At 45.6% G+C, this 22,736-nt stretch overlaps 1 protein-coding gene across 5 annotated transcripts in view; it reads left to right on the top strand.

The window, feature by feature from the left end:
- The window catches only part of LOC147109492 (formin-1-like), a 706,352-nt gene that overhangs the window by 448,933 nt on the left and 234,683 nt on the right, over positions 1-22,736 (top strand). For all 5 annotated transcript variants that reach the window (XM_086003485.1, XM_086003484.1, XM_086003488.1 and 2 more), the window contains one exon: positions 8,397-8,489. In XM_086003485.1, the coding sequence (XP_085859611.1) occupies positions 8,397-8,489 (93 nt within the window). The remainder of the gene's footprint in view (positions 1-8,396; positions 8,490-22,736) is intronic.

Here is a 22,736-nt window from a genome sequence, read left to right as displayed (position 1 = left end):
ATCCTCCGGTTGAGAAGGAAGCCACAGCCATCATAGAGGCAGTACGGAAGTGGAACCATTTTTTAGCTCGCCAGCACTTTACATTAATCACGGACCAACGATCAGTCGCCTTCATGCTCGATAATCGAAAACGAACCAAAATTAAGAATAATAAAATACAACTTTGGAGGATGGAACTGGCCTCTTTTGGTTATACCATTCTCTATCGGCCTGGCAAGGAGAATGTGGCCCCGGACACCCTCACACGGGCATTCTGCTCCACTATGTCGTCCTCTACTCTCATGGATGTCCACAATGGATTGTGTCATCCTGGCGTTACGCGCAAGCTACATTTCGTACGATCACGGAATCTCCCTTTTTCCACTGGAGATGTAAAGAAAATATGCTCAGAATGCCGGCTTTGTGCGGAATTAAAACCTCAGTTCTTCCGCCCCTCAGATGGTATACTCATACATGCAACCCAACCGATGCAACGACTTAGCATCGATTTTAAGGGCCCAGTGCCCTCTTCAACTCGGAACACATATTTGCTCACCATGATCGATGAATATTCACGTTTTCTGTTTGCCTTCCCCTGCTCCAATATGCTGGCGTCCACAGTAATCTGCTGCCTTGAGCAGGTATTTTCTCCCTGTGGCATGCCGGCTTATATTCACTCAGATCGGGGTCCATCCTTTATGTCAAGGGAACTCAAGGACTACCTCTCAGAACGGGGAATTGCTACAAGCAAAACAACACCATACCATCCCATCGGAAATGGGCAGGTAGAGAGGTATAACGGTATCATCTGGAATTCCGTACGTCTCGCTTTAAGATCTCGGGGCCTACCAGACCAGCAATGGGAAACAGTGCTTCCGGATACATTGCACTCTATACGGTCCCTGCTTTCTACAGCCACAAATACTACACCTCATGAGCAGTTCTTTGGATTCCAGCGTCGCTCATCTCATGGGACATCACTCCCATCATGGCTAACTACCCCTGGACCTGTATTACTCCGAAGATACGTTCGGATGTCTAAAAATGACCCTCTCGTAGACGAGGTCGAACTAACCGATGCCAACCCCACCTATGCAAACATACGATATTCCGATGGCCGAGAATCTACCGTATCATTACGGGATCTGGCTCCCTGCCCACCAGGACCTAGTGGGACATCGGGTGATGGCATTTCACCAGGAAACTCTTGGGACCTATCGGGTACCCCTCTCCAGGATCCTGATCGGACACCAACTAGCTTGGTGCCGGTAGAACCCCGTACTCAAAGTTGTGACCCTCCCAGTACCGCGCATGAAAGTACTGATCCGCCACAGACCAGCTCTGCACCTCCCTCTGAACAGAGGCAGTCCGACTTTGAACCTATTGGGGCTCGTACACGAAGCCATGATCTCCCCGACCCTTCACAGGGTAATCCAGGCCACACAGACTCTGACCAATGGCCAACCGCATGTAAGCGGACCAGCGACCCTCTACGACGGGAACCCAAACGGGTGCGACTCTTCCTCGTTCAGCAGCTGCGGGACAAAAGGTAGACCACAGCCTCCTAATCCTGCAGGAGGGAAGAATGTGATAATAATAATAACTTCCGGGAAGTTATGTCATCACTTCCTGTGAACTGTGAACTATGAACTGTGTACATACCTCACTTCCTGTCATATGTCACTTCCTGTTGGACTGGTAGAAATACTGGACTGTTCAGTATTGTAAGAGGCTTCTACCAGAGGCATGGTAAAGACCTCTCTTGTGTATATAGTGTGTTTATAAGTTGCTTAAAGCTTACTTTAAAGTTACTTGATGTGCAAGACTCCTTTTTCTTACATCAGCAGGTTAACGGAATGAGCAGACAGGTGGCAGATGCAATTTAATGTCAATGAGTGAGCAGTAAAACATTTTGGGAGGAAAAACATGGAATGGGAATCTATAGTCAATGGAAATATGCTGAAGAGTATGGGTGAACAGAGATTTCTAGGGGGTCAAATACTTAATTCCCTGAGAGCAAATTAAAAAGATCAACAGCTTTTTGGGTTTTCTGAATCGGGACTCAGAGTACAGGAGTAAATAAATAACAATACATTTATAAATTTCAATTTGCTAGGCAACAGTTAAGAGTACTATTTGTAATTTTGGTGCCCCATCATAGAAAAGACATTAAAGCCATAGAGATCATATAGTGTCGATTCATCAGGATGATGCCAGAGTTGGGAAACTATAGTTTTGAAGATAGACTTAGATATTAGGATTATTTCCTCTGGAGTGGAGAAGGCTAGGAGGACATTTAATAGAGGTTTTTAACTAATTTTGATTGCACAAACTCCTTTGGTTAGGGAGTCAAAATAAGGGGTTGTTGAGATACCGCGGCAAACGTGGGAGTCGAGACCAGAGTTAGTGAAACACAACTGCTTTAATCAACCTCATGGCAAAGAGGAACTGGAAAAGCCCGTGCAACCACTTAAATACTCCCCAGACAGGAAGTGCTCCCGGCAGCCTGTCCCTGCGGGAAACAAGTTGCTGGAGGAAAGGGCCCCCGGCTGGGGGCATCTGCTTAAACTGTCCGTGCCGCCATGAGCGGATTATGTCCAGTGGTGGCGTGTCGCCACAGGGTCATCAATTTAAAATTGTCAGGGAGTTAACTTATGCAGGTGTTTTCCACAGCTCTTCCACTAAGGTTCTGGTAGATGCTTGGGAGAACCCTGGCAGAAATTCACCCCCAGAATGAGGAGCGAGGTTAGAGGAAATTTCTTTACACAGGGTTTTTGGAGTGGTAAAAGCTTTGCTACAGGAAAAAGTTGAGACTATTGCATCTTTGAAGGGATAATTGAATAAATATTTGAAGTAAAGAAGGATAAACAATCGATTGTTTCAAAAACTAATACTTTCTTGGTGATTTATGTATTTTTCAGCATGTGAAATGGGGAGAGAGTGAGCACTAGGATTAGTTTCATATTGCTCGAGCAAAGTGCTGGCATAGATAAATGGCCTCAGTCTGTGCTGTAAACTATTATGGTTCCATAAAGATGAGGGTCCTTTAAACACCCTAGGTAGTTACTGTAGTGTCCGTGTGTTGATAAAGACACTGAAGACAGGAGTTGGTTCATAGGTATTTACTAAGCAAAGTCTGGGGGGGGTTCTAACGGATATACACAATATACAGGCTTATATAGCCCGAGTGGCAATTACCGGCATTACAGCACACCTGGGACTCTTAAAGGCATATACACCACAATTCCTGCCCTTTTAGCTAACCAGTACATCATATTTTAAGTAATTATTAATTACATGTTATAAGCAAAATAATATACATTGCTGTAGTTAATTAATTATAAGTTAGTCTCTCAGGAGGCTTCCTGACTCGGTCCGGATAATGCCTCGGGGGTGTAGTAGTTTCTGGTGGTGTAGTAGGTTCTTCTGGCAAGGCTGATTCGGCTTGAATGTCAGTGTCGGGTTCATCGGGTTCCAGTATCACCGGATCGGAGGTAGATATGGGTATCTCTACTTCATCGTTAGATGTATAGAGTTGTGGTGTAGGTTGTCCCTTTTCGGATGACTTTATGATTTGGTCAGCATGGCGCCTTATTATGCTTTCTCCGATGTCCACGGTATACATCAGTGGTCCTAGTCGTGTGCAGATAGTTCCAGGCTGCCATTTCTCGGTACGGTAGTCCCGGGCCAAAACTTGTTGACCTATCTGGAAGGTAGGTTGGCCTTTCATTCATGCCTTGAAACTGCCGGTTCTCCACGTCCCTTCTGATGTTGGGCTTGACCAAATCCAGCCGGCATCTTAGGTTTCTATTGAAGAACATCATGGCGGGAGTTTGGTTGGTAACCATATGTGTTGCATTCCTGTATGCGAATAAGAAGTTATCCACCTTGTGCTGAAGTTTTATGTCTTCATTACCCATGGCCTTTATGGCCTTCTTGAAGGTCTGGACAAACCTTTCAGCCAATCCATTGGTGGCGGGATGGTATGGGGCGGACGTATAGTGCTTAACCCCATTGTTTTTTAAGAACTTTCTGAATTCTTCGGACACAAATTGCGGTCCATTATCAGAACATATCTGTTCCGGCAGCCCATTCCTGGCAAATATGGTCCTTAATACTGTGATGGTTTTTTCCGTGGTGGTGGAGGACATCTTTATTACCTCCGGCCACTTGGAGTGTGCATCAACCGCGATTAAGAACATTGAGTCCATAAATGGACCAGCAAAGTCGATGTGTACCCTTTGCCAGGGAGAGGAGGGCCACTCCCATGGATGTAGAGGGGCTTGTGGTGGAGCGTTTTGGACCTTCTGGCATCCTAGGCAGCTCTTGGTCATTTCTTCGATGCCTCCATCGATACCTGGCCACCATACAAACGCCCTAGCTAGGTTCTTCATTTTCACTCCACCCAGATGCCCCTCGTGAAGCTCCTTTAGCACTTTATCCTGGAGTTTGGGTGGAATCACCACTCTGGATCCACACATCAAGGTTCCTCGGCACACTGACAGCTGTTCTCTTCTTTGTGAGAATGCTGGCAACAGTGGTTCGCCATGTGCTGGCCATCCCTTCACTGTTAAATCGTAGACCCGTGAGAGAGTCGGGTCATTTCTCGTCTCCCTTTCAATGGCAGAATTTGTCACTGATAGACATTCCACTATGGTAGAGTGGAACATCTCTACTGGGTCTACTGTAGGTGCCTCTTCTACCGTTGGCAATGGTAGGCGCAATAAACCGTCAGCATTCCCATGCTGTTTTGACCCTTTGTATTCTATGTTGTATTGGTGTGCCCCTAGAAAAAGGGACCACCTCTGTAGCCTTTGCGCTGTCATAATGGGAACACCTTTTTTAGGGTTGAATATGGAGATGAGGGGTTGATGGTCAGTCAACAAGGTAAATTTTTGTCCGTGTAGGTAATGGTTGAATTTCTTCACTCCCCATACCAGGCTGAGTGCTTCCCTGTCGATTTGGGCATAGTTACGCTCAGCTGAGTTTAATGAGCGTGACGCAAAAGCTATCGGCCGTTCTGAGCCATCAGGGAATTTATGGGATAATACTGCTCCTATGCCGTAAGGGGATGCATCGCACACCAGTCTGATTGGCAGTGATGGGTTGTAATGAGCCAAAACTTCTTCGGATGTGATTAAGTCTTTGCATTTATGGAAGGCACGTTTACAGTCTTCGTTCCATTTCCAAATCACTCCTGTTTGTAGAAGTTCATTAAGAGGGTGTAGAAGAGTTGATAAGTTCGGTAAAAATTTATGATAGTCATTTATTAATCCCAGGAACGACCTTAATTGTGAAACATTTTCAGGTGCTGGGGCTTTTATAACCGCTTCAATTTTTTCAGGTGACTTATGCAACCCTTCATTATTAATTATGTGGCCACAATATGATACCTGATTTTGGAAAAATTCGCACTTGGGGCAATTCGCTCGTAGGCCCCGTTCTTTCAGCCTAGTGAGCACCTGCTCCAAATTGGCAAGGTGCTCGTTGTCGTTTTCTCCTGTTTACAAGGATGTCGTCTAGGTGGCATTGAGTCCCCGGAATCCCTTGCAGGACTTGCTCCATAGCTCTTTGCCAGATAGCTGGAGCTGACGCTACTCCAAAAACCAGTCGATTGTACTGGTACAGGCCTTTGTGTGTGTTTATCGTGAGATACTTTTTAGAGGCCTCCTCAACCTCCATCTGTAGATATGCCTGTGCCAAGTCAATTTTGGTGAAACGTTTCCCTCCGGATAGTGAGGCGAAAATATCTTCTATCCTCGGAAGAGGATACTGTACTGTGTGAAGGACCGGGTTTACAGTCACCTTGAAGTCACCACAGATGCGAATTTTTCTCTGTTCTTCAGATTTATCTTTATTCAATGCTTTTTTCATGACTTGAACGATGGGTGTTGCCCATTCGCTCCAATCTAGTTTGGATAATACGCCTACTTTTTCCAAATTCTCCAGCTCTGCCTCGACTGCTAGACGTATTGCGTATGGCACCGGTCTTGCCTTAAAAAATTTGGGAATTGCTGCATCTTCCACTTCTTTTGAGGCGGTGATGCCTTTCAAGGTTCCTAGTTTCTCTTGAAACACTTCTTTGGCGTTGGCCAAGATGTCTTTTAATCGTTCAGGTATGATGTCATCATTGTTTTTTCCTTACTGGTCACCGTCAGTGCCTGAATGTAGTGCCAGTCTAAACGTATCTTCCTGATCCATTCACGTCCCAACAACGGTGGACCACCATCTTGTAGAATGTATAAATACAACTTTTGTATTTCTTTGCCGTTGTATACAACAGGCACCCTTATTTTTCCTTTGGGGTATACTTTCTGCCCCGTATATGTTTTTAAGATAATGGATGTGTCTTTTAGAGGTATATGCGAAAATAGCCTCTCGTAATCCCATCGATTTATTACGGTTAGAGCTGATCCTGTATCTAGCTCAATTTTAACTGGGGACCCTGCTATTGTGAGGGTAACCCAAATGGTTTGGTAATCATCCTTGGCAAGTACATTATGTAATTTGAGACAGCTTAGTCTCTTGTTTTCGAAGTCGCTATCGCTCTTCTGGTCTTCGGAGCTACTGTCCGTCATCATTTGTACCTTCCTGTACTTTTCTTTATTGATTTTTTTTTTTTCTGTCAGTGGATTTATTTTGTCCAGATCGGCATACCCGTGTAATGTGTCCAATCTTTCTGCATTGCCTGCATGCTTTGTCCTTGAACCAGCAGTCCCTCTGGTTATGGGTGGATCTGCCGCAGCGATAACATCTTTTGAAACCCTGTGTCATTTCATGGGTGCCGAAGTCCTGTGTCTTTTGTTGTATCTCTGCAGCTCCTTTTGCTGCTGCTTCGTATGATACAGCCATACTGAAAGCTTTGTCCAATGTTAAATCTTTTTCAGAAAGCAGTCTTTTTTGTGTTCCTTCACTTAAGAGACCGCAAACGAATTTGTCTCGAAGATAATCTGATAGTCCTGCCCCGAATTGGCAGTACTTTGATAGCTTTCTTAATTCGGTTAGGTAATCAGCGTTACTTTCATTCTTGTGTTGATTTCTCTTGAAGAACTTGAATCGTTCCGCTATCAGCAGCGGTGTTGGGTTTAAGTGCTCCTGCAGGGTATCAACAATTTCTTTAAAATTCTTGTCCTTTGGTTTGGCTGGAGTGATTAAATTTCGTAACAGCCCGTATGTCTTTGCGTCCATTAAGTTCAGAAGTACTGAAGCTTTTTTTTCATCTTCTATTCCATTTGCAGTGCAATATACCTCTACTCTTTCCACGTATGTGGTCCAATCCTCTATTTCGCTATCAAAAGCATCAATATTGCCAGATTTAGGCATTTCAGAAAAGATATGGCGCTTCCCGCGCTTTTTTTTCTTTTCTGTAGCAAAGATATGGCGCTTCCCACGCTTTCCCACCGCTGCTGCCGATAACAACGCTGTTTACTGCGGTTTCCGTTCTCTTTTTTTAATTTACTGTTGGAGACTCGTTCCCGCCGGAGGTCTGAACGCTGACCTGCTTGCCACGCCGGCCGTCTCCCGAGTGCTCCCTCCCAGTCCGTTATTGCTTGCCTCCAATTTCGCTGCCTGTCTCAGCTGTAGAGCCAGCCGCTGGAGCCCCAGCCTGACGCCCAGGAAGGATTAACGCAGTACCTGCCACCAGCTTGGCCAGCTGGTGAAACCACAGCTTCTCTCACTTCCTTGAGTCTTCTGGACGCCCGAGGAATCGATGTCCTTGAGGTGCTGCCGAATTGCAGGTAAGTTTGTTTCCACTTCGTCGCCACTGTAGTGTCCGTGCGTTGATAAAGACACTGAAGACAGGAGTTGGTTCATAGGTATTTACTAAGCAAAGCCTGGGGGGGGTTCTAACGGATATACACAATATACAGGCTTATATGGCCCGAGTGGCAATTACCGGCATTACAGCACACCTGGGGCTCTTAAAGGCACATACACCACAGTTACTGATTGTTCAAATTATTAGGAATTTTACTGGATTGATAGCTGTACCTATGGATAATCGACATTGAACTATTCACCTAATATTAATAGATTTCTAACCTAACACAAATTTAAAAGAATATTGTAAGCATTTTATGTAGGGTTGCTAATGACATTCAGTGTTTACAAGCATAATCAATGCTAAAATTAAAGCCATGTGATCAATCGTTCAGGTACACTTGTGTTGCAGTAGTTTTGTATTTGTATGAATTATTAGGTAATAAGTGTAAACATAGCAATAAGTTCAAAATGTTAGTGCAGGATACTGTTTTAAATATGACTTGCTTTTTGCTTAATTTGGCCACAGGTTTGATACTTTTTGGACTCTGGTTGAACATACTTTAATAATTGTTTGTGAAATTTAGGGTAAATATTGTAGCCTTGACAATCGATTGTTTCAAAAACTAATACTTGGTGATTTATGTATTTTTCAGCATGTGAGAAAGAAACAAGCCTTGTTTGCCAGCAGTCATCAGAGCAGGCGCTCCAACCTTTCAAAGAAAAAATGGAAGAATTTATTCAAAATGGTAAGTACAACACATTTTTTTATACAACTTGTGTGATGAAATACCATAGAAATACAAATCACATTTCCATATGACAGTTGGAGTACAGCTTTGACTGGTATTCTTGAACTATAAAAGCTGAAAAATACTCATTACTTTCTGTAAGTGTTTTAAATAGATTGTGTCATTTCCAACCATGTGATATGACCAGTATTTCCACTTATGATTATGGCCATAATTCACATGTGGCATTGTCTCCTTTGGACTTATCCAATCAGACTAGCTTATGGAGATACTTATTGAATCTAATAGCTGCCCAAGATGAATCTTAGTTCTCTTTTCAATTCTGCTTTAGAATCAGTGCTAGATTTATCTCCTTGTTATTACCTTTCTGACGTACATGGGACCCCAGTGGCATTCTAACCTGCCGTGACCGCCCCACCAGGTAAAACTGTCGGGAAGCCAACGAGGCACTCTAAGATAAGTTTCAAAAAAAAAAACTTTCCTTAGTGGGACGAGGGCAAGCAGGAATGCTCTTCCGGGCCCATAAGGAAAGTCTGGGCTCCCTTGCTCCCCAGCTGTGAGATCCTCTCGGACTTGCCTTGCTGCCGGTAACTTGCTCTTGTCGAACATCTTGGCCACCAGATCATCGTTCTCTCCTTGCCAGCTACTTGACATTCTCCACCTGAAATGGACAAGCAGCTAACTGGTGGCATTCAAATGATGCCTGGCACCTACAAGTTTAAAATATTTTTTCAAGTTACGTAAGAACATTAACTATATTATCGTTTAGTGTGATGCAAATGGTGAAAAGGCAAAACTGGACTCTGTCCTTATGGTCACAATCTACCATGGCCCAAAAGCTTTATATTTCTCCAAAATTACGAATTGAAAAAAAGTATTGAGGTTTGTAATTCTAATTTAGTTGTTCAGAGTATCAGCCATCATTACTCTGTTGATAAATTGCTTTCCATGAAAATTACTGAGAGTCAGTACAAAATGTGTCTTGACAAAAATCACTTTTTAAATTGTTTCATTAAAAAGCCTCAAACTGATACTAACATTTATTTTTGTATTGTAAAATATGGTATAAACATCATCAAGATGAAAAGTAACTTCAAATCACCAAAGCAGCGACAACTTTAATAGCAAGATCATATTCATGGTATTAATAATCCTGGTCATACTGAGTCATCACCATGTTGTTTTTGGCATGTGATCCAATTAGTGGTGGTCTAGTATTTCCTTGCAAACCAATGTTGCCTTTTAAATCTGTTCAATTTATCTTTATTTATGTGTCACGATCTCTGTAGGAGATGAACATAATTACTGTTAAAATCATATTCCCATAACTTCTGTACGTATAATGTACATTCCCATAAACCTAGCAGGGATTCACCAACTGAATGCTTGTAAATAAATATACTCACAGCGTGAATGTCAAGACCAGCACATGAGCAATTGTCATTATTTGAAATGGCACAACTCAGTTTACAGAGCTTCACTTTCCGTACTGATGTTTTTTTTTAACACATACAATATTTCTGTCCTGTGTTTAGTATGCAAGGAATTTTTTTCCTTTACTTATTAAAAAAATCAGTCATTTACAATTAGTTACCAGATGTACTATAGCTTTCTTAGGTTCCAAATGCTAAACTGTAGGTGTTATTCATGAGATACCATGGCACCTTGGCTGTGTTACAGAATGATGAATGAAAGATAAATATTTAATTTAACCAACTAGGTTTTGAGCGGGTCTATAAACTGCAGGGTAGATTTAATTCACACAGTAAGCATCAGTGCATTTCAGGGCTTATTGTTACCAACAGTTTTATTTTTATACAGAGTGATGAACAATATTAGTAACCATGATGTGGAGATGCCAGTGTTGGACTGGGGTGGACAATTGTGAGAAGTCACACAACAGGTTATAGTCCAACAGCTTTATTTGAAATCACAAGCTTTCGGAGCGCTGCTCCTTCACCTGACGAAGGAGCAGCGCTCCGAAAACTTGTGATTTCAAATAAAGCTGTTGGACTATAACCTGGTGTTGTGTGACTTCTCACAATATTAGTAAGGCAGCAATGTTATGAATTTCAATTTTTAAAAATATTTACAGTGTCAGTTGGCCGGAATTTCCCCGTTGCCATGCGACGGGTTTGGAGGCGGGTCGGCAGTAAAAGTCGCAGAAAATGGGAGTACACCGGGAACCCACCGTCATCCCGCCTCCTTGTACCTTTAACTCAGGCACGTTTACCAGCGCGGCACAGACCCGAACTGCAGAGGCGGCTGACCTAATTAAGCTCATTAAAACCTTGTTGTCAGACCCTTAACAGTGTTTTTAACCAGATATTTTGAATTTCACTGGGTGACCATGAGAATCACGCAGCTCGGGAACCACGTCTGTCAACCTGGCGGAAGCTCACTGGCTATTGATCGAGATCATTAATACAGATCATGGAAATCCCAATAAATACTCCCACATGACACCTCATTACTTGGCTAAGGGAAAGGCCCTTGCTGACTCCATTTTGAGAACAGATTTAGGTGTCTAGAGTTTGAAAGTCTTTTCTGCAACCTCAAAAGCCGCTCCCACCTCATTGCAACTAACTATCACAACATTGACAGATTGGTCCTCTGATCTCTACCTGCCATCTATTATATCAGCATGGGTGCCGCTTATACTGTCTCACCTTGGTCCTCCGAATCGGACCAGGATGAGCCCCAACACCAGCAGAAGCAGGCACACCCAGCAGCCTTCTCCTCAATGACCTGATGCTGCACAGGACAGAGGGCATCAGCACAGGGCTGCACCGCACCGGAGGCGATACCCCCAACATAAGGTATACAGGCAGAGGATGAGCTTCCTCAACATGACTGAGCAGCAGTTCCAAAGGAGGCTCAGGCTATCGTGCAAGGTTGTCGATTTGCAGCTCGCTGGAGCCCAGAGGACCTGGTGGACACCAGCAGCCTCAACTTCTTCGCCTCAGGCTCTTTCCAGGGATCCACAGCAGACATTTGCGGCATCTCCCAGTCAGCCACCCACATATGCTGTGCCAGGTTCGCCCCCGCCCCCCAGCAACACCATAACGCATCCCTACAATGACCAAGCCATTCCTTTCACACTGGCCCCCATTGCTGGAGGTAACATTATGTCTCCCCATTCACTGCAACTCACTAAGCCACTTCCAAAGTAGCATACAAAAATGGGCATGAATAGTTTTACATTTGTCATAACAGTAACGGAACCTTAACAATAACACTTCTTTAAACACCCATGTGCTTACCTTTGTGCATCTACTCTATCATTTTTCATTTACACGTGCTTCTATGAGATGCAACTCCTGTGGCTTCAGCAGAGGTAGAGGCAGGCTGCTGTGACTGCGTAGACACTTTTGGTGAAAGTCCTCTGGGTTTTGGTGCCTGTGCTGGCCCCGCCAAAGTCTGCTCCTCCTGCGACTGTGCAGGGACAGACTCTGCCATCACAATCCGAGGAGGCATCTGGGGCTCTGACTGAGGGGGAGGCAACGGGGGAGAAGTGTGAGCACTTTGAGAGGAGCCCCCAATTCCATGTCCCCTCTCGCCATCATTCCTTTCATGGGCCACCCACACTTCCCTGCTAGCAAGGAGCTGGAGAGCACCTTGCTGCACAGCAGTGGGGCCATGAGGACCCAAGTCTATGTTTACATCCCTCCTAGAGAGGAGGTCTATGAGCCTCTGCCATCTGTTGTCCATAGATAACATGTGCTCATCTGTTGTCCATAGATAACATGTGCTCATGTGAGTAGCGCATTAGCTGCTCCATGCAGATGGCCATCCTTTCCATGGAGCAGCATGCTGTCCACATTGCCTGCAACATGGTGCTGCTCATGTTGGAGATGGACTTCTCCATTCTCTGCACATTTGCAGACATCGCGGCCACAAAACCTGTCAGAGCCTCCTGCACTTCTTGCTGCACATCCAGGATTGCCCTCTTTCTGGATGGCCTCCAAGGCTCAGCCTGTGCATGCAACTGAGCAGAGCTGGGAGTGTCCTGCGCCCTCTGCCAAGGAGTCTCCACTGCTGTCCCTGTCTCCACCATCTCCTCTTGCTCACTTGTGATTTGTGAGACACCAGGTGACAACACTACTGTATCTCACGTAGGACTCAACGAGGTGTGTGTCTCGGTGTTGGTGCTGGGTGCACTTAGGCCTGGTGACAGTGCACCCTCAGAGACTGTAGACTCCTCTGAGGAGTTGTCTTCCTCCTCCAGCTGGACAGTGGGGTGGTGGGGGTGGTGCTCTTGATGGACCTGTGGGACAGTAAAAAGATGATTTTAAAATGTTATATTAAAAATGGGTAACGATACCATTATACACATGATGAACATTCACTGGCTGCTGACATCAGTCCTCATATGAGTGACTGCTGTATGCCATGTGGTTTTATGAGATGTAATTCTGCCACCAGGTTGCTGGGCAGTCCCCCCCCCCTCTCTCCGTCTCCCACCACCAGCAGCTCTGCAACTCTTGACACCTCCAGGGCGACCACCTCTGCTGGAGTCAAAGTGGCGAAGGATGGAGGCCCACCTCCCATTCATTCCCTCTCCTTGTTGTGTGCTCATTTCTCCTGCAAGGAGGGAAAGAAGAGAAATTTGAGTGAGAGTGATGGCATGAGTGTAAGGAATGTATAGGTTATAACTGTGGAGGGTGACTATGAGGGAGTGTGGTGCCAATGCCAAAGTGCTAATGCCAAATGGCCTCCTTGTGTGTTAATTGGTATGATTGGATGAGGATGAGTGTGTCGGTTGGTTAGTCAGATGGGGATGTGAGTATGCAGATAGAGAGAGAGGGATGGGTGGATGTGCAAGGTATGTTGGTGTGAGTAATGATGTGCAGGAGTAGGGTTGGGAAGGCTGAGTGATGGGGATGTGATGACAGGCACAGCAGGATGAAGGTGAGTGTGGCTGTGTACTCACCTTTCCTGATCTAACGAGATTGTTGAAGCGTTTGCGGCACTGCACCCAGGTCCTCCTGACGACATCCCTGTTGAGTCTGTGTTTCCAAATGTAGTTATGCTGAATAACTGGACACAGACTACAGAAATAATTAAACAGGTCTTTTGTAATTGAGGGTCAGGGCTGAACTGGAATACACTTTGCTCCACAGGGTTTATATACCGGTGTGGTCACCACCGGTACTACAATGTACAGGAGCCATCAAAAAGTAGTCCATCACCTTAAGGTATCCTCTTAAGGTGGTACAGGTTACATACACTACAATTCCTCCCCTTTTAGCTTAACAGTGTACACCCCAATTTAAACATTACATGGATAACATATATACAATTTTCACACAAAACTGTTCAAAGATTCAGTCTCTGAGGAGGCCTCCTGATCCGGGCCGGATAACGCCTTTCAGGGGTCTCTGGTTCTCGTTGCTGGGGTGACTCATCCATTTGATCTTCTATGGATTGAACATCATCATGTACGTTCGAGTCTGAGGTAGATGCTACAGGCTCAATAACTTCTTCAACTGGTGTCTCTGCCGTAGACATGGGGTCAACCCTTGTTCTCGATTCCACAAGTTGGTCAGCATGACGTCGTATTACATTCTCTCCAACGTCTACCGTGTACATCAAGGGTCCTTGTCGGGCACGAATTGTTCCGGATTGCCATTTATCATTCCTATAGTCCCTAGCCAACACTGGTTGTCCTATTTCGAAACTCCGAGTGGCCTTGTTATTTACGTGCTGGAATTGCTTGTTTTAGACTTCCCTACGCACATTGGGTTTTAACAAATCCAACCGGGACTGCAACCTCCTGTTATAGAACATTATGGCAGGGCTTTGATTTGTCACTGCATGCGTGGCGTTTCGATATGCCATCAGGAAATTGTCCACCTTGTGTTGTAGTGGAATATGGTCTTCGCTCATGGCCTTTATCGCCTTTTTGAACGTTTGTACAAATCTCTCGGCCAACCCATTTGTAGCCGGATGATATGGGGCAGATGTATAGTGTTTCCCCCCATTCTTTTTCATGAATTTCTGGAATTCTTCTGACACGAACTGTGGTCCGTTGTCTGAACATATTTGTTCTGGCAACCCATTCCTTGCAAATATGGCTCTTAGAACTGTGATCGTCTTTTCAGAGGTAGTGGTCGACATCTTAATCACTTCTGGCCATTTAGAATGTGCGTCTACTGCTATCAAAAACATGGAATCCATGAATGGACCTGCAAAGTCGATATGCACACGTTGCCATGGGGTTGAAGGCCATTCCCACGGATGCAGCGGTGCAATTGGAGGTGCGTTTTGAACTTTTTGGCACCCTGAGCAGCTTTTAGTCAGATCCTCTATTTGTTTGTCGATACCTGGCCACCACACAAGCCCTAGCAAGGCTTTTCATCTTGACTCCCCCCAGATGACCTTCATGCAATTCCTTCAGAACTCTCTCCCTTAATTTAGGAGGAATAATCACCCTTGTTCCATACATCAATGTTCCTCGACAGACGGACAGCTGTTCTCGTCTGGCTGAGAATGCTGGTAACAGTGGGTCACCATGTGCTGGCCATCCCTTCACTGTCAAATCGTAGACCCGAGACAGTGTCGGGTCATTTCGGGTCTCTCTCTCAATACCCGCATTGGTGACTGGTAAGCATTCGATGATGGTCGAGTGAAATATCTCGACAGGGTCAACTGCCGGTGCCTCTTCCGCTGTAGGTAGTGGCAGGCGCGACAGCCCATCAGCATTACCATGTTGCTTTGTACCTTTGAATTCGATATCATATTGATGTGCCCCTAGGAAAAGGGACCATCTCTGAAGCCTCTGCGCCGTCATAACCGGAACACCCTTCTTAGGGTTAAAAATGGAAACCAACGGCTGGTGATCTGTCAGCAGCGTAAACTTTTGGCCTTGCAGGTAATGGTTAAATTTCTTTACTCCCCACACGAGGCTGAGAGCCTCCCTATCTATCTGAGCATAGTTGCGCTCTGCGGAGGTCAATGATCTGGATGCGAACGCGACTGGCCTTTCCAAGCCATTTGGAAACTTATGTGAGAGCACTGCCCCGATACCATATGGAGAAGCATCACAAGCTAAGCGAATAGGCAGTGTTGGGTTAAAGTGAGCCAACACTTCCTTAGAGGTGATCAGTGCCTTGCTTTTTTGAAAAGCCCGCTTACAATCATCGCTCCACTTCCATGGTATTCCCATTTAAAAAATAGTGTTCAGCGGGTGTAACACCGTGGATAAATTTGGAAGATACTTGTGGTAATAGTTAACCAACCCAAGGAACGACCTCAACTGGGATACATTTTCCGGAGCGGGAGCTTTCACAACAGCTTCGATCTTGTCAGGTGACTTATGGAGCCCCTCCTGGTCAATGACGTGGCCGCAGTACGAGATTCGCTTTTGAAAGAACTCACATTTCTGGCGATTAACTCTGAGCCCATATTCTTTCAATCTGGTGAGCACCTGCTCCAAATTCGCGAGGTGATCCTTATCGTCATCTCCTGTAATCAGAATGTCATCCAGGTAGCATTGTGTGCCTGGAATTCCCTGCAATACCTGCTCCATGGCCCTTTGCCAAATCGCTGGAGCCGATGCCACTCCAAAAACCAGTCTATTATACCGATATAAGCCCTTATGTGTGTTAATCGTGAGATACTGGCGTGACGGTTCATCAACTTCCATCTGTAGGTACGCCTGCGCCAGGTCTATCTTGGTGAAGTGTTTCCCGCCAGACAGCGAAGCGAAGATATCTTCAATCCGCGGAAGCGGATATTGCACCGTGTGAAGAACCGGATTAACAGTGATCTTGAAATCGCCACAGATGCGAACCTTCCCAGGTTCCCCCGGCTTGTTGCTCGACGAACGCTTCATGGCAGGAACAATGGGTGTGGCCCATTCGCTCCAGTCCACCTTTGACAGTACTCCTGAACGTTCTAGCCCTTCCAGCTCTGCTTCCACAGCAGGTCGTATCGCATAAGGTACCGGTCTGGCTTTGAAAAATTTTGGGTTTGCATGTTCTTCAACCTTGATGTTTGCCGTAATTCCTTTCAGTGTTCCCAGTCCCTGTTGGAACACCTCCTTAGCATCGTCCAATATTTTGGACAGTCGTTTAGGTTTGACATCGTCCTCTTTACAGGAATCTACAGTCAGTGATTGTATGGAATGCCAGTCCACATTTATTCTCCGGATCCGTTCCCGTCCCAGTAGTGGCGGACCTCCATCAGGTAACACATACAAGTCCATTTCCTGACTTTCTTTACCATTGTAGACCACATTTACTTTTATCTTTCCGATGGGATATACTATTTGCCCCGTGTATGTTTTCAATACAATCTCCGTATCCCTCAGGGGAATGTACGAGAATAACCTTTTGTAATCTTGCTTATTCATGACCATCAATGCCGATCCAGTGTCCAATTCCTTCTTCACTTGGACTCCTGCTATCCGAAGCATGACCCAGATAGTTTGGTGGTCTGCTGTGTTACCCACATTATGTATTTTTAGACAACCCAGTTCCTTACTGCTGGAGTCTAAATCCATCTTCTGTTCATCCGAACTGTTCTCTGTCACCTTGTGTACTTTTTTGTACTTCTCCTGCGGCGACTTTTTGCTGCTGGTCTTCTTTCCTGACCGGCATACTCTCGCTATGTGACCAAGTTTGCCACATTGCCTGCATTCTTTATCTTTGAACCAGCACTGGTTCTGGTCATGCGTTGTCCTTCCGCAACGATAGCACTTTACTGCGCCCAATGCCATTTCATTGGTGCTGAATTCCAATGGCCTTTGCTGTATCTCTGCAGCGCCTCGTGCTGCTGCCTCGTGCGATGCTGCAATGCTGAAAGCTTTGTCCAGCGTAAGATCCTTTTCCTCTAGCAGTCGCTTCTGGGTTCCTTCCCTTAGGAGCCCACACACAAACTTATCTCTCAGTGCGTCTGCTAGTCCTGTACCGAACTGACAGTACTTTGATAACTTGCACAGTTCGATTAAGAATTCAGCATTGCTTTCCTCTTTAAGTTGAATTCTTTTGTAGAATTTAAATTGTTCCGCTATCAGCAGCGGCGTGGGGTTTAAATGCTCTTGCAGGATAGTAACAATATCCGCGAAACTCTTTCCTACCGGTTTATCTGGTGTTACAAGGTTCCTTAATAACCCGTACATCTTCGCACCCATCGAGTTTAATAGGGTTAGTGCTTTCTTATCCTCCGGTACCTCATTCGTTGTACAGTAAACTTCGACGCGTTCTACATAAGTGGCCCAATCTTCCACATCGCTATCAAAAGCAGTGATGTTACCCGTTTTTGGCATCCTTGTTGAGTTTCCTTTCCTTCGGATATGATTATTATTTTATTTTATTTTTTTCAAAATGGCGGCTTCCCGCGCTTGGCAGCTTTTCCCGCGCTTGTCTTCTTCCCCCGCCGACTCAAAATGGCGATTACCGCGCTGTTGCCATTCTCGCCTCCCAGCGGTCCTTTATTTTCCCCTACGCTGCTGCTCTTGTTCCCCGCCACTCCCGCGGTCCTTGTGGGCATAAACGCTTTTCTGGCTGCTGCGCGTCTCTGCCCCGATTGCAGTCCGGTCCCTGACACCGGCTGCGGTCGTGTTCTCCGCCCTTTTCGTCGTTTCCCTCCCCTTCTCTTACTGACAACTCGGCCGACTTCCCCCCTGTGCCGCTCGATCGGGCTTACCCGCCGCTGTCGTCGAAGGGATGTTCACTGATGTTTGACTTTGTGGCCAGAAACCAACCCGGGTTCCCGATTGCCTCCCGTGCTATGCAGTGCCCAGCAGGATGTTGAGGGTGGATGTCCTTGATCGACGCCCGTTTCAGAGGCGAAGCTTCCTTTGATGCAACTGCCACTAGGTAAGATCAGACTCGTCGCCACTGTTGAGTCTGTGTTTCCAAATGTAGTTATGCTGAATAACTGGACACCGACTACAGAAATAATTAAACAGGTCTTTAGTAATTGAGGGTCAGGGCTGAACTGGAATACACTTTGCTCCACAGGGTTTATATACCGGTGTGGTCACCACCGGTACTACAATGTACAGGAGCCATCAAAAAGTAGTCCATCACCTTAAGGTATCCTCTTAAGGTGGTACAGGTTACATACACTACAATCCCTGCTATTCACCTCCTCAGCTATTTGGAGCCAGGCTCTTTTTGTCTTTCCGGGAGGTCTCTTCCGCCCATCAGCAGGGAAGTGGACCTTCCTGCGTGCTCTGACTCCCTCCACAAGAATATTTAGGGAGTCATCTGAAAACCTGGCTGCAGCTCTCTCTTTGTGAAGTCAAGTCTGAGCAATAAGCAGACCGTGCAATATCCTCCCTGCACACTCCTAGATGAACCTTCAAATGCGTTGTGGCCAAGGCTGCTTTAACTAACCCCTGAAATGAGTCATCGATGAAGTCATCGGACCCGCACCAATTAATAGGGCCGGGTAACGCGCAGGTCTGCCTTAATAGGCGCCATTAACTGAAAGTCGCTTTGAGGAGCGGGATGATCAGAACAACACGGTTCCGACCCGCCACGCGGCCCGCACCTGACCTAACTCAGTAAGGAAAATTCCGGCCTTTGTGTTAAGAAATGTAATCTAGTTCTGAGACAAATTAAATATTGTATTGTAAAAACTTAACATAGAGCAGGTTCAGGCTGAACATCTATTTTTTCCACTTATTTATTTTTGGTATGTAAACTTGAGTAAAAAATGCAACCTGCCTTCAAAGAAAATAATTAAAACAAGAAGGAGGTTAAATTGGATAACCCCCAAAAACGGGCGTGGAGATGCGATTAACCCACGCTCATTGCGTTGTAGGCAACACATTAAATTGCTGCTGTCTGTTGTTTGACATGATTGCAGCCAGCGCCACCTGTGCTGTTCATTGGCTGCACGCATCAGCAAGGGCCTCAATTTCCCGGGTGGCTAGCGTTTCTTAAAGGCAGCCTGCACCTCTTAAATGGGAGGTGCATTGTGGCTGCAAGAAGTGGTGGGAATCCTTTGTGAACTGAACTTGTGCTGTGATATATTGAAGAATAGTTGAACTTGCAAGAGAACCAAGTAGAGAAATCCTACAAAAATGCATACAATTGCACCAGCAGCCAGAAGAAATAATCCAGCCACTAACCTGTAAATACTTCATGATCCCTTTAAATAGCAATGATGGGGGTCCTTTATGCCAATTAACATTGTGTTCAGCTGTGTGAGGTTAAGACGGGCGTTGGCTGGATTGTGGAGTTGCAAAATGACAGCGGTGGCTTCAAATTAGCATTGCATACTGATTCACATCATCATCACTGATGCTGACCCATAACAAAATCTGCATCCCACAACAAAGTTATCCGCCACCAAGACTAAAGCGTGCCAATCAGGTCAAGTCTTGATAACCAGCATGTGCATAGACATCGCCGGATCCTCTTCAAAAATCAAACAATTAATAACACGTGATATTTCCAATTCCCAAATCAGCTATCTTTATGGCTTGTATTAGAGCAATTAACAATTTGTGTTGAATTATATGCAGTTTTAGTGGACCTGTACCCACCAAGAACTGGATTGAGACTTCCCAAACATGTGTTCAGTGAGGATCCTCCTAGCAGCAGAGTGAGAGGACTTTAGATTCAAACCCAGGTCCAGAGGTGAACAGACAGCCCCAAAGCAGCATTCAGTCAACAACAACAACTTAAATGTAATGTGTAAAATGCCTGAAGATGCTTTATAGAATGGCAATTAGAAATGAATACTGTACCAGGAAGTGAGAGATTAAGAAATGGGGTGAAAAGCTTGGTTGAAGAGACGGATTTTGTGAAGATCTTTAATGGTAGAGAGGTCTAGGGAAAGAATTTCAGAAAGCAGGTCCAATGCAATTGAAGACTATATCACCAATAGTGGGGCAAAAGGCAGAGGGGTGAGTAGAAGACAAGAATCAGAGGGGCAGAGCATTTGGGAAGAGCTATCTGGCTGGAGGAGCTTGCAAAGATAGGATGGAGCAAGGCCATGGAGGATTTATAGACGCTGATTTAAAATTTAACATGTGAGGAACAGGTAACCAATGAGAAGGTCAGCAAGGATGGAGTGATTGACAAATGAGACTTAGTGCAGGACAGGATATAGGTGTTTTGGACAAATTGGAAAAGGATAGAGACCAGCAAGAAGGGCATAAGCGTAATCAAGTCAGGAACTGAAAAGGGCATGTATAAAGGCTTCAGTGGTGGATGGCTGAGGTCAGAACAAGAGGTGAGCAAAGTTGTGGATGCCAGCAATTAAAGTGATGGATAGGATGTGTGGTTTAAAGATTAGTTCAGGATCAAATATAATGCCAAGATTATGAATAGTCTGGTTGACCCTGAGAAAATGATCAGGCTGGGTGATGAAATTGGTGTCTGTAATGGAGGCCAAACGCACTGGCTTTGGTCTTCGCAATTTTGAGTTGGAAGAAATTGAGGCTTATCCAGGATTTGAAGTCAGACAAGTAATTTGAGAGCATGGAAGCTGTTGGGGGAGAAAAAGGTGGTGGAAGGATAGAGTTGGATGTGATCAACTTCATGTGGAAACTAACCCCATCCCTGTGGATAATGTCACCAAGGGACAGTATTCAGTGGGTGAGAAATTTAGTTGTCACCTAGAACCGGTACGAAATCAAAGATGCGTTGAAAACGCGCACCCGATTACATCAAGAGACACATGCTAGCTTGGAACATGTGCCTCATTTTAATTTATGAGACGAGCTGCCAGCACGCCTCGTGCTATTGATTGACAGCTCACTGATTTTGTGGGGGGGGTGGCTGGGGAGGCGGGGGGCAGCGGGAAATCGTGTGTTAGTGACACCATTTAAAGGCAGCCTGCACCTCTTAAAGGAGGGTGCACTTTGGCTGCTCTGATCTGATTTACCTAACAACAGTGAACAATGGAAAGCAGAGGTGCTGGAGCAAAGAACCCTCTGATTCTCCACCACTGCGCTGGTGGTGTCGGTGCAGGAGGTGCTATTTCCCCCTATGGCAGAAGGGTGCCCAAGCAAGTCATGCGGCAACAGTGCTCAGAGGTGGCGGAGCAGGTGACTGCGAGAAGCATAGCCCAGGATCTAGCCGCAATTCTGCAAAAAAATTCAATGATCTGGACAGAGCTTCTAATGTAAGACTCCTACTCACATCTTTCTTACTCTGGCTTAGACCTGCATCCACATTTCATTGAACCTCTTTCTGCTGCCCCTGGCACAATCTGCACCTGCTACTGTCCTCACAATCACTCTGGTTGTGGCGTGTAGCATTGACTGTGGTTGAGTTCCTGACAGAAGTTATGAGCCAGGTGTTCAGGGGATAGCCTTTGTCCTGAAGCAGCCGGCGTCTGACCCGATGGTTTGGGTGGAAGAAAGGGAGGGATTGAGGAATGGCGCAGGACAAAGGCATCGTGACTACTGCCAGGAAATCAAGCACAGATCTGCATTATCCGCTGCCTGTGGCCATACACCAACTGCACGTTCATAGGGTGGATACCCATTCTGTTGTTGATTATTCTGGGACCTTCATACCGAGTACACAGGGCAATATGTGTACAGACAATTATTCACTGGGAAGCCAGCAATTCTGGCAAATCCCAGAGCCGCCCTCCTGTTGCTTGGCAGCCCCCATAGGGAAGATGATATTGTTCCTCTTGTTGAAGAGTACACCTGTTAACCGCCTTATGCAGCAATGCACTGTGAATTGACAGATATTGCTGGTGTCATTCATTGCAGCTAGGAATTACCCTGAGGCATAGAAATTGAGGGCCACCGTTACTTTAAGAGCCAGAGGTATTGCTGCACATGCCATGCTGCTGGGCTCCAGTTGTTGCTGCGACAGGTGACATAGCTCAGTCACAGCCTCACTGGTGAAGCGGAGATGCTAGACACACTACTACTCACTCAAGTTGAGTTAGAAGATCCTATTGTAGAAGACTCTGCTGTAAGGCCTTGCTGCACTATGCTCTCCTTTGCCCTCGTGCCAGGAGTTGCAGCTTTCTGCTGTCTTGCTTGCAGCTGCTCCTCTTCCTCTTCCTTCAGACCCAGCGAGGCACTCATGTTACTACCATAAACACTCATGTTACTACCATTGGCAGCTGAAGCCCTTGCACAGACAAAATGCAAAAGCTGCAAAAAATGACTTTCCAGAACTTTTCCACAAAAATCTCTCTGCCACAGAAGCCAAAAATATTCCTCCAAGCCCACTAGCAGTCTAAAACAACTAACCAGAGACTTAACTGAGTGCAGCCTGAGCATCTAATTAAATATCGCTGATGCAGCCTGCCTGC

Source organism: Somniosus microcephalus, chromosome 12 (genome assembly GCF_052327205.1).
Source record: "Somniosus microcephalus isolate GS21.2 chromosome 12, FLI_Smic_1.0, whole genome shotgun sequence".
In the NCBI taxonomy this organism is placed as follows: Eukaryota; Metazoa; Chordata; class Chondrichthyes; order Squaliformes; family Somniosidae; genus Somniosus; species Somniosus microcephalus.
This window is presented reverse-complemented; position numbering and strand designations above follow the sequence as displayed.